The sequence below is a fragment of the Ruditapes philippinarum genome, unplaced genomic scaffold (assembly GCF_026571515.1).
Source record: "Ruditapes philippinarum isolate M1 unplaced genomic scaffold, ASM2657151v2 ctg104_1_1_1_1, whole genome shotgun sequence".
Taxonomy (NCBI): domain Eukaryota; kingdom Metazoa; phylum Mollusca; class Bivalvia; order Venerida; family Veneridae; genus Ruditapes; species Ruditapes philippinarum.
The window spans coordinates 238104-252500 of record NW_026855603.1 but is presented as its reverse complement, the minus strand read 5'-3'; the positions used below and the strand labels follow the sequence as shown (position 1 = coordinate 252500).

Genomic DNA, 14397 nt, shown 5'->3' with positions numbered 1-14397 from the left:
AGTAATTAAGGAGTTTATGTAATGTGAGTTTATTATGCTTTGTTTTATTTGTAAAGTATAGTAGATAAAAACAAAAATATTTTATAAAGATGTGTTTCTTAACGAGGATTTGATTTTACATAGAAGACATAAAATCGGATGTGAAAATATTTCGGAGATAGATTCTATTCTGCAGTATAGAATCTATAGATCTATATCAGTTTTATTTTAAGAAAATTTCACAGTCATTTGGGGTCAGATTCTCTCCCCCCCCCCCCCCCCAACGTTATACACCCCTGTAAACAACACTATCAAAAATATTTTAATATTTAAACACAAATGAGACATCTGTAGCCTAATTAATTCGGCGTGAACGGTTTGACCCATTTTACAGACTTTTTTTTTTACTGTCAAACCGTTACGCCTAATTTTAACTGTCATTTTTACGCACCGAAAATCTACCGGCAACACTATCGATAGTTTGGACTGATTTTTACTGCTTAAACATGAAAGTAACTTCAATGTCCTCTAAAAATCAATAGAATATAAATTCTTGTACTAACTTCTCCTAGAAAAAATATTAGATTGTACCTGTCTTAACGCATACATTCGATTAATTTCAAATTTGTACTGTCTACATTATCTTTGGCGGACATGTTATGACCAGAGCTGCATCAGTACTAAGGGTGTTGTACTTAAGTACCAGTACCAGTACTTGGCAAATTATGCAGTACCATTACCAGTACCAGTACTAGATTTTAGCTCGGTACTGCAGTACCAGTACTTTTTTTGGTGAAGTAATTAAGTATCAGTACCATAACTTTTATATATTCATCAAAGTTTGAATAAATACAGTCTCAAACAAATAATTGCAAATATTATTCAGCAAAGAAATAAAATCATTTACTTTAAAGTTAACATAACATATTTACAACTTTATGGTTTTAACATACTTTTTACAAACAATATTTACAACATATATTCATGTCATATCTAATTGTTTAGTAACCAGTCAAGTGTATAAATACAATGCAAACATCTTTCATTTAAAACACAACAGTCTTTTGTTGCCTTTCACACCTCTGTTCAATTTATACCAAAGTAAATGACAACTTTTTATGGTGCTAACAATGTCACTTTTTTCACTTAAAATGGGATTATTTAGAATAGAAGAAATTAATTACTGTTTATTTTGCTCTTTTACTAGTAAATACAAAGTAATAAAAGATATTAATAAGGATAGTTTAGGGTAAAGAGTTATTGAGTCTGTTTATTTACTTAAAGTCTTTGGTGCTTTTTATGATGGATACTATGTTAACATTTGAAGGAATATTGCAGCAAATTATCTTTAGATTTGATAACTTACTTTTTCACAAAAATAAAATATAGTTAATGTAATTTACAGCTTTATTTTATGAGGAAAATTGATGCTATTTTTAATTTCTATCAAAACCAAAAGTACTGGGTAATGCAGTAGCAGTACCACTTTTTAAGACAGTAATGCAGTACCAGTACCAGTAGTAGCAAAATTTTGTAAGAGTAATTCAGTATCAGTACCAGTACTTGCAAAATTGCTGCAGTACGTACTGCAGTACCAGTATCAGTACCAGTAATGCAGCTCTGGTTATGACGTCATCGTAAAAAATCGATTCCGTGAAAGCTGGTAGTACCTACCAGTGTGTCTAGCAGGTAAGTTTGGGTAACGCAGGAAGATTAACTTGCAAAAAATATAGGGGAAATAAATCTTTTCATTATTTTGTAATAAATTTGTTTATTATTAAATACTAATGAAAAAATACCAATGTGTTTAACATAAACTGCAATGGTAGCAAATAGGTACAAGTACTGTTGTTTAATATTTTTTAAATGTTTTAATTTACAGTAACATGTGATCAACACTTATCAATAGGTGGTTTGCCTTCTTGTTTACTGCTAATGACTGCCAATGTCACTCTCGCAAAAAATACTGACTTCATTTATACATGCATATTTATATGACAATTAAGAACGTAAAAGAAATTTAATATTTATGGGAACTTTGAATGCACATCAAATTATTCAGTATTTGTACAAATAATATTTCAAGAGTTCTTTTTCACTAATTGCCGATAAATAATACCATATCAAACCTACTGATGAAGGTTAATGTCTTCTTGACATACTTTATTAATTTACTAAAAGGAACTTTATTGTGATCCAGCCATATGCTGTGTAACTATAAGGGAAGGGTCACATATTTTAATTGAAATAGATTTTTTTTAAATAGAGGATATTAAAAAAGGTCATTGAGAAGATAAGAATTTTCAAATGAACAGATTAAGAGACTTGTACATGTTTAAGGTGTATGTCTTGTTGTTTTATACTGTTTTGGTGCACTTTTGTTTGTGTCTTTTGTTTTCTCGTCTATGGTAAGTGTCTTCCTTTTGCCCCTAGTTTTATTTCTTTATTTCGCCCCCTCCCCCTTCCTTGAATTTCCTATCCCCTTCCCATGTGCTCGTTTACTTAGAGGCCCTATTAATCATTCATTTATTTTCTTTGATTTTGATTTCCTTGTCAGTTACCATTATTTCTTCATATGTTACTGTATCATTTTAGTAAAAAGCCTGACCGTGCTCTCCCTTGCGCCCTGTCTTGTTTTTGTTTAGGATCCTCCTGGGCTCCTTGCCAATGGTTCTTGTTCGTGGGTCGTGTTGGGGTTGCGTTCATTGAACGTCACCTTTCCTTGTTCATCTTGTTTAACATATTTTATACATGTATACCGAACCGTAACAAACACATAATGATTATTAATACAAGGTTCGGCAAGCAAGCAAAGAAATGTAAAGAAAATAGAAAAAAACTTATCCACCTATCTCCCCGTCTTAAAACACCCACAAAAAACGCCTAAAACTGCAAAACCGAAACATAAATACACATAAGTGCCCAAGACGGCTCTGGTAGGTGCAAGTGCTCCATTGCGTCGGTTTAAACATAACTTAAACATAATAATGTTGAAATTTTTAGTCAACACCCACAGATGTGTACAAAATACGGAGATAATCATGGAACTTTCAATGTGACACATTCGAGGTGCCGTTTGAAATGAAAAGCGGGCACTAGATAACATGGAATTTTGCGACAGTCCAGGGACTACCTTGGACTGAAAATTTAGGGAGAAGTGACTTCTCCCTTCAGAAAAAATAGGGGGAAGTTTTGAAATTTAGGGAGAAGTGATCATCAAATCGAGTTATATCATTGGATTTTTTTTTCTTATTCTATTTTACAAAATATACATGTACATGCATATAAAATATACATGTATATGGCATGGAAAATAAACAAATGTGTATTTGAAAATCGCTATGATGATATTTAATGAAGCATTAGTTGCTCAATAAAGTTTATTTAAGCATTTCATTTACATCAACACAACATTTTTTAATTTTTTTTAGGTTCAATAGTTTCTGACTCTAACTTTTAAATGCAATTTACTAAGAAGAAAAGTTCTCTTATTCATAATAATTATCCAAATTCTATCAATTTACGTCAGTTTTAATGATTAATATTACTATCATAAATGTAATGGTGATAACAAACGTATATGAGATATTGTAAATCAAACAAGACATATAGGGGAACCGTATAATCAATGCGCTATTTTTGGCGATGTACGTGGGTTTCCAAGTGTGAATTCCAAATGTCGCTATGGCCACGCTTCAGCATGTGTGCTAATTACATCAGATTACACAATTAAATCTGCCTCCAGGCAGTATTATCGAGTGGAGAAATGTACATGTCAGACATTTCATAGAGATTTTAGGGCGTCTAGAATTTTTGCTTTTTCGATCATATAGGGCGAAGTGAGAATATTTACAGCGAAGTTTTCGCCTCACTTCGCCCTGAACGCAGTCCCTGCAGTCGTTCTAACAGACGACTACAGTAATTTAAGCAGACTATCTTGTCTTACATTGTTATGTTATTCTACGTCTAAATTACGGTCACTTAATTCCCACTTGCTGCGTTTTTTATCATAAACCCCGTCATATCTGTGCAACAATTGCATTTTACTGAGAGCTGTAATTTCTTAACTTGAGAAAAGGCACTGAAGTGTGAAATTTTAAGGGTTTTTTTTTCAGAAGTTTAAGTTATTTTTGGTTGCTTTGAACTTCTTCTCCTACGCAACTGTCCTCAATATTGTTTTTAAGATAATAAACTAGAAATTGATATGGAGTGTAATACAAATTGAAATTCTTCTTTGCTTCATCATGTATAGTATTTATAATATAATTCATTAAGATATACCTAAAATTACATTGTATTTTCGTATGTGGGGAATCAAAGGCAGTTCAGAAATTTCACCTAATGATCACAGATGTATAATTTCTAATTTGACAGTTTTAATGATCTTATGTCGGACATCATAAACTATTTAATTTCTAAGTAAGGTTGTCAGAATTTCCTTTTTACATTTTATTTTTAATGCTGAAATATTCGTGTGTGAATATAAGAGTTATTCCTGCAATAATTCACACCAATAACAAATTGTATTATAAGGCTTGCGTATACAATCGATTGCCACCGATACCTGTGTTACACCATGAAATGTCACAATTTCACCATGACACCGCTTCCAATATGGCCGCTTTCAATAATTTTCAACGATTTAAAAAAATAAAGTGGAATATTTAGACTTATGTTTGACTTTGAAGTATGATAATTTGGAACCTTACATAAAAAACGGTCCTCTTTCAGGTAATGTAGGCTGTTTCTTTAAAACTTTTCTAGTTTTCGCTCCCAACAACTTCTAATCGGGAAGCGTCCGTGCATAAAAATGCAGTTCGTGGTTGGACTTGGAAAAAAGACAGCGCCCGTCCAAAATTATCTCGGTGTCTCTTTGACAAGTCTAATTAGTTGGACTAAGACATCTGTTACAATACAATGGTTAAAGTTTAAACTTGTTTTCAAACAATTTTTACGTAATTTTTTACTCTTAACCACTAACGCAATTTCAATGAAACGTTACAGGATTGATCAGTAGGTCAAGTACTTGGGCATATTACACAGGTTTTCTTGTTGAATGATTTTTGGCCAAGTTATGGCCCTGAAATAAAAAAGGTGTTAATAAACTTTGTCTGGACTACTCCTCTTGTACCACTAATTATTGCAATTTCAATCAAACTTTACTGTTACGTTTACATGATTGATTGGTAGCTCAAGTACTTGCCGTAATACACAGGTTTTCAGCTTGAATGATTTTTGGCTGAGTTATGGCCCTTGAATAAAAAGATGTTGTTTTGTCTAGCCAGCTACACAGAAGCTTGTCTGGACTACACCTCAGAAACTGCTGACTTGTGCAATTTCTTCAAAACTTTTTGTAGGGTCATTGAAGGATCTTTGTAGACAAAGGGGATATTAGAATTGGTCTCCATCCAGACATCTGTGCATCCCAGTTTTTCTGGATCATAACTCCAAAATTACTTTTAAAAAGCAATTTTCTTCAAACTTCATACACTGATGGAGCACATTAGGAAGTGCAATGTTGAAGACAATAACTCTATAAAATTATTACCCTTTATCAGATTTACTTAACAAACTTTGTCCAAAGTGTTATATAACTCCAATTTCCAAAAGTACGTATTTAACTTCATACACTGAGAAAAGCTGACTGAGCACATTGGTAGGAATTGCAGTGTGCAAGAACAAAAACTCTACCTTGATTTACTTGAAAAACTTTGTCAAGCATACTATAGTACTATACATAAAAAATATATAAGAACAAAGAGAATGATAGCTATAATCATTTACTTATTTTCACTGACTCTGAATAGATAATATTTTTAACTAGACATAATATCATATTTGCTAAAGTTTTTTGTTCACAGACACACACCATAGATACATTTAAGTCAGTGGGAAATCTGTTACATTCCATCAACTATCATCCAGCATGTGTCTTGTAAATATTATGTTGAATGCTTTTAACTTTAGGTCTGCTTTATTAAGGTCGTGTACTATCTTATTTTACTGTTGTTTAGTTTAATGTCTAGGAAAGACTTTCTATTAATACACTATATATAGTAACAAAATTGCCTATGATTTCAACTGATTAAATTTATGAGTGTCACATGACCTATTATGAGTTTGCAGTTAACTGCAAAAGTGAAAGTAGGTTTTTAGCACAAATTGCTTGATTTTATTATAAGAGCTTAAGCGTATTTCGTACAAACACAGTTTTTAGCTCACCTGTCACTTTGTGACAGGGTGAGCTTTTGTGATCATTTTTCGTCCGTCGTCCCGCTTTTCGTCCGTCGTCCGTCTGTCGTCCGACCGTAAACTTTTACTTTAAATGACATCTCCTCATAAACCACTAAGCCAATTTCATGCAAACTTCACAGGATTGTTCCTTTGGTGGTCACCTTTGAAAATTGTTCAAAGGATTTAAATTCATGCAGAACTCTGGTTGCCATGGCAACCAAAAGAAAAAACTTTAAATTTCTTCTTCTGAAAAACCCAAAGAGCTAGAGCTTAGATATTTGGCATGAAACATCTTCTAGTGAGTGTCTACCAAGTTTGTTCAAATAAAAGCCCTGGGTTCAAAATTGGCCCGGCCCCAGGGGGTCATTTATTTTCCCTAAATGTATATAGTAAAAACTTAAAAAATCTTCTTTTAAAGAACCCAAAGAGTTAGAGCTAAGATATTTAGAATGAAACATGTTCTAATGGATGTCTACCAAGTTTGTTCAAATAAGAGCCCTTGGGTTAAAATTGGCCCCGCCCCAGGGGACATTGATTTTCCTTATATGTGTATAGCAAAAACTTAAAAATCTTCTTCGAAAAAACCTGAATAGCTAGAGTTTAGATATTAAGCATGAAACATCTTCTAGTAAGTGTCTACAAAGAATGTTCAAATAAAAGCCCTGGGGTTAAAACTGGCCCTGCCCCAGGGGTGTAATTGTTTTTAAATATATGTGTAAAGAAAAAACTTAAAAAATTTTCTTTTAAAAAACCCAACGAGCTAGACCTTAGATGTTTAGCATGAAACATCTTCTAATGGGTGTCTACCAAGTTTGTTCAAATAAAAGCCCAGGAGTTTAAACTTGCCCCGCTCCGTGGGGCCTATATATAGGTGAGCGACTTCAGGGCCATCATAGCCCTGTTGTTTAACTATTGAAATTGAAAGAAATAATATGACAAATTCATTCCAAAAAAAAAAATGAAAATAAAACTTGTTTCTAGATTCTAGTGTACTTTATACATACAAAAGGTAAACAACTCTGTAGAAGTTACTATACAGTAGAAATACAGACAGGAATTTCACCGAAAGAAATATCAAAATTAATTTTTTTTTTAGGAAAATGGTATTATTAGCTCTTCTAAGTGTATTAAAGACACTAATACACATCATAGTTGTGCCAAAAAGTGATAACTGGCCCAGAAATGAATAATGAAACTTGTTCAAACATTAAACAAATACAAAGCTGAATGTTAAAACAGTGACAGACATTAGGAAACATCCAGAACAATGCTGAATTCTGTGAGACTAGTCTGGTCTGGTCACATACATGTACACACAATTTAACATAAAATTTAATATATATGATAGAATATTCAGTTTATTTTATAAAAATATATGTTAATGTTGTTTTACAGGGTGGATAATTGTAAGGGTGTGGATGTATATTGTATAATGGGTATTTAACTTTTCTTATCGTTCACTGAAGCAGATAAACATTAGTCAGAAATGTAGTTTATAAATATTTGAAGTAGATGATATATAAATTCAATACACTACATAAGTTATATTGTACAATGATTGGAAATATAACCCATATATTACTACAGTGTCATCAGCAAGACTAGAAAAGGATGTGTATACAAATTGTATGATTATAATGTTTTAGCTGAAAGTAATTATCTATTAAAGGTGATTATGAGTGTAATTATTATCTTAAAATTTACATGAGGTGAAAATGTAATATACATTAGAGTATCCTTTAAAAGTTGTGAACTTTATTTTATATGAAATGTGAACTTTATTCTTTAAAAATTGTGAACTTAACTCTATATGAAATGTACACTTTATTCTTTAAAAGTTGTGAACTTAACTCTAAATGAAATGTATACTTTATTCTTTAAAAATTGTGAACTTTATTTAATATGAAATGTTAACTTTATTCTTTAAAAATTGTGAACTTTATTCTGTATGAAATGTGATCTTTGTAAATCTTAATATCCGTAATAGTGTGAACTTTTCATGTTTCTTATATACAGGGAAATTTACATATAGCAGTGGTAAATTATGTAAAAACATTTGAAAAATTGCTAAAAAAAAATTTTCATTTAGTTTCCAATTTAATTTCTTTTAAGAATTCTAAAAACCACTTTGTTGATAGTTTTAAGCATGTGTTTTTTGTTCTTTAATAATTCAAAAAGGATTTTAAATTTTTAAATTTTTTTGGGGAAACAACAATTTTTGGACTGTAAATTTGTAAATTTTAATCCCCTGAAAAACCTGTTATAACCTGTTATAATGTTAACATCTTTACTGGCTTTGAACTAAATTTCATTTAATAACAAACCTGTGTTAACAGGATTAAATGTTTACAACACGCTGCCATTAAATTCTGTCTGAAATAAATGTTATTAAGTGCTTTTAAACAATGTACATTTATAACATGTAGGCAGTTAGTTTTTGCTTGTAAATGTTGTAACATTGAAGGTTACACTGTTATGTCTGGTTGTCACAAATAGATAAGAAAGTTCCTAGTTTCTGCATATAGGGATTGAGTGTTAGCAAATGACATGGAATTTGGGGGTAGTACTAGTAGTATCATTGTGATGTTTTAACAACACTTTTATATTCATATACATAATATAAAATAGAAGCATAACATTTTGTCACCTAAGTGCAATAACACAATAACTTCTTCTAAATTTTTATAGGAGATAATCAGTTATTGCACTATTGAAGTTTAAGATTTATACTACAAAGGCTTGTTTTGATTAAGGTTTATTTGAGTGATTTATTTACATTTGGTGTAAAAGCATATTAAATTTGTTACAAGTGTTTCCAATTACTGGTTAACTGTGAATAAGGTTTTTATTCCCAGATTTTACCAGTTTAATGTGATTCACACGAGAAATTTTGTTGAATACATTAAGTTAAATATTAACATCAATTGTTCATGATGTAGTAATTGAAATGTTGGTTCTTTTTTTTTCCAGTTAAACTTTGGAGTTAATCTCAGGAATACAGGACTTTGGTTTAAGTATAGCGAACATTTTGTGAGGGACATTTACACTATAAATATAGAATGAGTGTTAAGAGTATATGCTGTATAGGGGCGGGATATGTGGGCGGTCCTACATGTAGCGTGATAGCATATAAATGTCCGGACATCAAGGTGACAGTGGTTGACCTTAGTAAAGAGAGGATCTCACAGTGGAATTCTGATGTTTTACCTATATTTGAGGTTAGTTTTACCTATATTTCAGGTTAGTTTTACCTATATTTGAGGTTAGTTTTACCTATATTTGAGGTTAGATAATTTAATGTTGCTTTATATGTCTGCATTTACAGAATGTGTTACAACAGAAAATACAGTCAAACTTACATTTATGACAAAACCATACATGGTAAAATAAAAATAGAGTAGCTATTATTGACATGTGGTCAATCATGAAGGTAAATTCTGCAGGATTTTTTTATACAGGAAATAGAATTTTTGGCCATTTTGTAGAATTTTCTGTAAATTTTGGGCCCTTTATTGGGGATTTGATCCTAGACACGGGTTTTTTTTACAGTTAGACATTCTTTTGGGATTTTTTGGTACATTTAACCTTTACCTGTGAAACTTTTATTAATGGAAAAACACAGTGGACCACCCATGTTTTAATGAAATAAAGAAATGTCTGTTGTATTTTTAGCTCAACCTGTCACAAAGTGACCAGGGTGAGCCTTTTTGTGATCAGCTTTTTCGTTCCAAACGTCCGGCCATTCCGTCCGTCCGTAAACTTTTAACTTTAAATGACATCTCCTCATAAACCACTAAGCCCCAATTTCATCCCAAAAACTTCACAGGAATGTTCCTTTGGGTGTCACCTTTTAAAAATTGTTTCAAAGAATTTAATTTCCATTGCAGAACTCTGGTTGCCATGGCAACAAAAGAAAAAACTTTAAATATCTTCTTTTAAAAAACCAAAAGAGCTAGAGCTTTAGATTATTTGGCATGAAGCATCTTTCTAGTGAATGTCTACCCAAAACTTTGTTCAAAATTAAAAGCCCTGGGGTTAAAAATTGGCCCCTGCCCCGGGGGTCATTGATTTTCCCCTATATGCATTATAGTAAAAAACTTAAAAAATTCTTTCTTTTTAAAAAACCAAAAAGAGCTAGAGCTTAAAGGTATTTAGCATTGAAAAACATCTTCTAATGGAGTGTCTACCAAGTTTGTTCAAAATAAAAAGGCCCTGGGGTCAAAATTGGCCCCGCCCCAGGGGGTCATGATTTTCCCTAAATGCATATAGCTAAAAACTTAAAAAATCTTCTTTTAAAAACTCAAAGAGCATAGAGCTAAGTAATTATAGCATGGAAACATGGTTCTAATGGGTGTCTTACCACAAAGTTTTGTTCAAAAAATGCCCTGGGTCAAAAAATTGCCCCGCCCTGGGGTAATTGATTTTCCTTATATGTGTATAGCAAAAAACTTCAAAAATCTTCTATGGAAAAAAAAAACCCAAATAGCTTAGAGTTTAGATATTAAGCCATGAAACATCTTCTAGTGAGTGTCTACAAAGTTTGTTCAAATTAAAAAGCCCTGGGGTTTCAAAATTTGGCCCTGCCCGGGGTGTCATTTGTGATTTTCCTTATATGTGTATAGGGCAAAAAAACTTAAAAATCTTCTTTTGAAAAAAACGAAAAAGCTAGAGTTAAGTAATATTAAGCGTTGAAACATCTTGTCTAGTAAGTGTCACAAAAAGTTTGTTTCCAAATTAAAGCCCCTAGGGTCATAACTGCCCCGCCCTTTTGGGGTTCATTGTTGTAAGATATATTTGTATAGTAAAAAGCATAAAAAAATCTTCTTTAAAAAACCCAATAAACTTAGATATTTAAGCATGAAACATCTTCTTATTGGTGTCTTTACCAAGTTTGTTCAAATAAAAAAGCCCTTGGGTTTAAAATTGGGCCCTGCGGGAGGGGGGGGGGCAGGTAATTGTTTTTTATTATATGTGTTAGTAAAAACTAAAAACAAACTTTGAATCATCTTCTAATGGGGTCTTTTTCCAAGTTTGTTTCAAAAATAAAAGCCCCTGTGGGTTTAAAAAACTGCCCTGCCCGGGCCAACTTAATTTACAGGGAGCCAACCTCAGGCCATCATGGCCCTCTTGTTTAATGGAGGGACAGTAGTGAATAACCTCCCCTGAGTACTCCCTAAAAAATAGATTTAGGTCCTAAGCTATTGGATTACTCGGACTTTATCGCCTATTTTCTTTTGTAGCAAAAACTGAATTGAATTTTAGGGCTAATTATAATCATTTGTTAATATTCAGATTAGATATTACGATAAAGATGTAGAATCTGTTTGACATAAATTTTAAACATTTTTTCCTTAAAGGGTTTAAATATTATGTTGATTGCCATCTGTGTAAAATAATTTTGATTAAAGACATATTTTTTCAACCGTTCTATATAAAAACTCAACGATAAAAGCAAAGGATTCCAAATATTTGGACCTACTTAAATTTTGGTTAACCTCGGTTTTTATCAAGGGAAGATAATCCACTACTGTCCCCCATTACATTACTGTAAAGGGTGATATACAGACATGATATGACAATTACTGTAAGTAGTTTATAACCATATATGACATTATTTCTGTTACGGCAGACCCTATACACTTAATAAATGCACATTATCTGAGATAAGAAACTAATACCATACTTATACCCTAACTTTCAAAATTTCAGCCTGGTTTAGATGATATAGTAAAGTCAGTGAGGAACAAGAATTTGTTCTTCTCTACAGATATCAACCCGGCCATCAATGATGCTGACTTAATATTCATCTGTGTTAATACACCTACCAAAAGTTATGGCCTCGGAAAGGTGAGAATTTCTTTTTATACATGTAATAATAGTGTTCTCCACCTAAATTGTAGTATTTATATAAAGTGTAGTTAATAAAATCTTCATACATGAATGTGGTCACTTGATTCCATTCTATGACATGATATACTGGTATCATGGTCATTGTGTAAAATTGAACTGTTTGTAATTACATAATGTATGTTAGTCAATGTTTGTGATTGTTTTATTGCTGTATAAGTGTAATCTATAGTAATTGAAATCTTCATGTTGTCATTTTGTTGAAGTGCTACTAAACAAAATCCAGAGACTTGTTGTAGTTTATATAAATTTACATGTGTATTTTAGTTTGATTGTGTTGGAAGCTATAAGCTAATTGAAACACTCCCAAATCTGTTCCTGGAACCAACCAGTATTAAGCAATGAATGATAAGTTCCTTCCTCAAGAAAACAACAGTTTTCCCGTGGAAGGGTTTGAACCCACGCAGTCAGCAATCCTAGATTACTTGTATGAGGCATTAACCACTGGTCCAAGCCTCCATTCGAGACTTGTTCTGAAAAGTAAAACTGACATTGGTCATTCTCAAATCTGTTTTCAAATTTCAATCCAATCAAATCAGATAAGTTTGACTTGTTATTAGTTTTATGACTTCAAGATAACAAAGGTCCCAGTCTGTTAAGTTTAACCCTGTAATATTGTTTACTTCTTAACCTGTTACATTGTTTACTTGTATATTATCAGGGAAGAGCAGCAGATCTGAAGTACATAGAGTCAGCTGCTAGAATGATAGCAAATGTGTCAGCACAGTCTAAAATTGTTGTAGAGAAAAGTACTGTACCAGTCAAAGCTGCTGAAAGTATCAGTAATATTCTGAGAGCCAATCAGAAACCTGGAGTCAAATATCAGGTAAATAAGTAACATGCATTTTCCTACTATTATCCAAATAGTATGGTATCATAAAAAGTTGAAATGCATTTTGCATCATATTGATCATGCTATAATTACATGTATTGTTGATATTTTACATGCAGACTGTTCTAGCCTTTAAAATAAAATATAGAAAACACCAGCAGATTTTATAATGAAAATAAGAAAAAATAAATAAATAAAACAACATCAAAATAAAATGCAGTGAATAAACAAAAAATAAAAACAACAAAGCAGCTATAAACAGTAGAACATACAGTTACATTAACCTGTAGGTTAATTAAAATATTAAAAACACTAGCAGTTGTTTAAATGAAAATAAACAATGTTAAGAAACAAACAAAAATAAAAACAACAACAGCAAAAAAAAAAACAGCATTTAGTTTTAAAAAAAAACAACAACAACAAAAACAAGCAATAAACAACAAGGCAGTCTATGTACAGATGTTCATTTTTCAGATTATATTTCTATATACATATGATCAAGTACAATATAAGATAGACTTATAATATAGCATATAATACCAGCTGTCTCCACTATATACATGTGTTTTAGATCAGGTGACAAGATAGATTATGATGACAGGTCAATCAATAAAAAAATCTTAATTACATATGTACATAGATTGTCTTGATAGGAAATCAGTTTTATTAATTTCCTTATAGTAAAGTTACAGTTGTACAAGAGAATTATATAACAGACATTAATAAAGGAAAAGTTTTTATTCTCTTTAAGATTTGAAGTTTCTATTAAGAATTCTGATGATTTGTAAATAACCCACTTAACCCTTTACCAAATGGGTACATATGGCTGAATCGTGAAGGTCTTTGACTTCAAACCACTTGCCCCTCACCGCTGTGGGTTCGAATCCCAACAGGGACTTTGGATTCTTTCAAGTGAGGAAGCTATCCAGCTAGCTTACGGAACGTCGGTGGTTCTACTCAGGTGCCCGTTTGTGCCTGAAATAATGCACGGAAGGGCACCTGACTGACCCGAGGTCTCCCTCCACCAGTAAAGCTGGAACGTCGCGATATGACCTATACTGTTTCGATGTGATGTAAAACCCAAACAAACATATTTTATGGCATGTGCAACCAGTGCAGATCCAGATCAGCCTCTGTGCAGTCTGATTAGGATCTCCACTGTTTGCTTTTCAGTCATAAATTCTTTTATGAATTTAAAAGTGAACAGTCGGGAGATCAGGATCAGACTGCATAAATGTACAGGCTGATCTGGATCTGCACATACGTTTAAACACATGTCCATGTGGCAAAGGGTTAATTATTGTAATTAATATGTAAATTCTGATTATAATATGGTATAAGTTGACTAAAGACTCAACATTTGCTTCTTTGATCTTTGTAATTAGACCTGTATGATTATCATGATACATTGTATACTGTAAAAGATCTTGTATACTTTATACTGT

General features: G+C 32.0%; 1 protein-coding gene across 3 annotated transcripts in view; it reads left to right on the top strand.

Annotated features, from left to right (window-relative positions):
- LOC132743857 (UDP-glucose 6-dehydrogenase-like) overlaps nucleotides 1–14397 on the top strand; it is a 38230-nt gene that overhangs the window by 22 nt on the left and 23811 nt on the right. For 2 of the 3 annotated variants that reach the window (XM_060732430.1, XM_060732432.1), the window contains exons 1-4: nucleotides 1–23; nucleotides 9184–9431; nucleotides 11923–12060; nucleotides 12782–12946. The exon at nucleotides 1–23 is cut by the window's left edge. In XM_060732430.1, coding sequence (XP_060588413.1) covers nucleotides 9273–9431; nucleotides 11923–12060; nucleotides 12782–12946 — 462 coding nt within the window. In that variant the 5' untranslated portion in view covers nucleotides 1–23; nucleotides 9184–9272. Of the gene's footprint in view, nucleotides 24–7866; nucleotides 7883–9183; nucleotides 9432–11922; nucleotides 12061–12781; nucleotides 12947–14397 lie in introns of those variants that run through there. The other variant, XM_060732431.1, reaches the window with a different exon arrangement.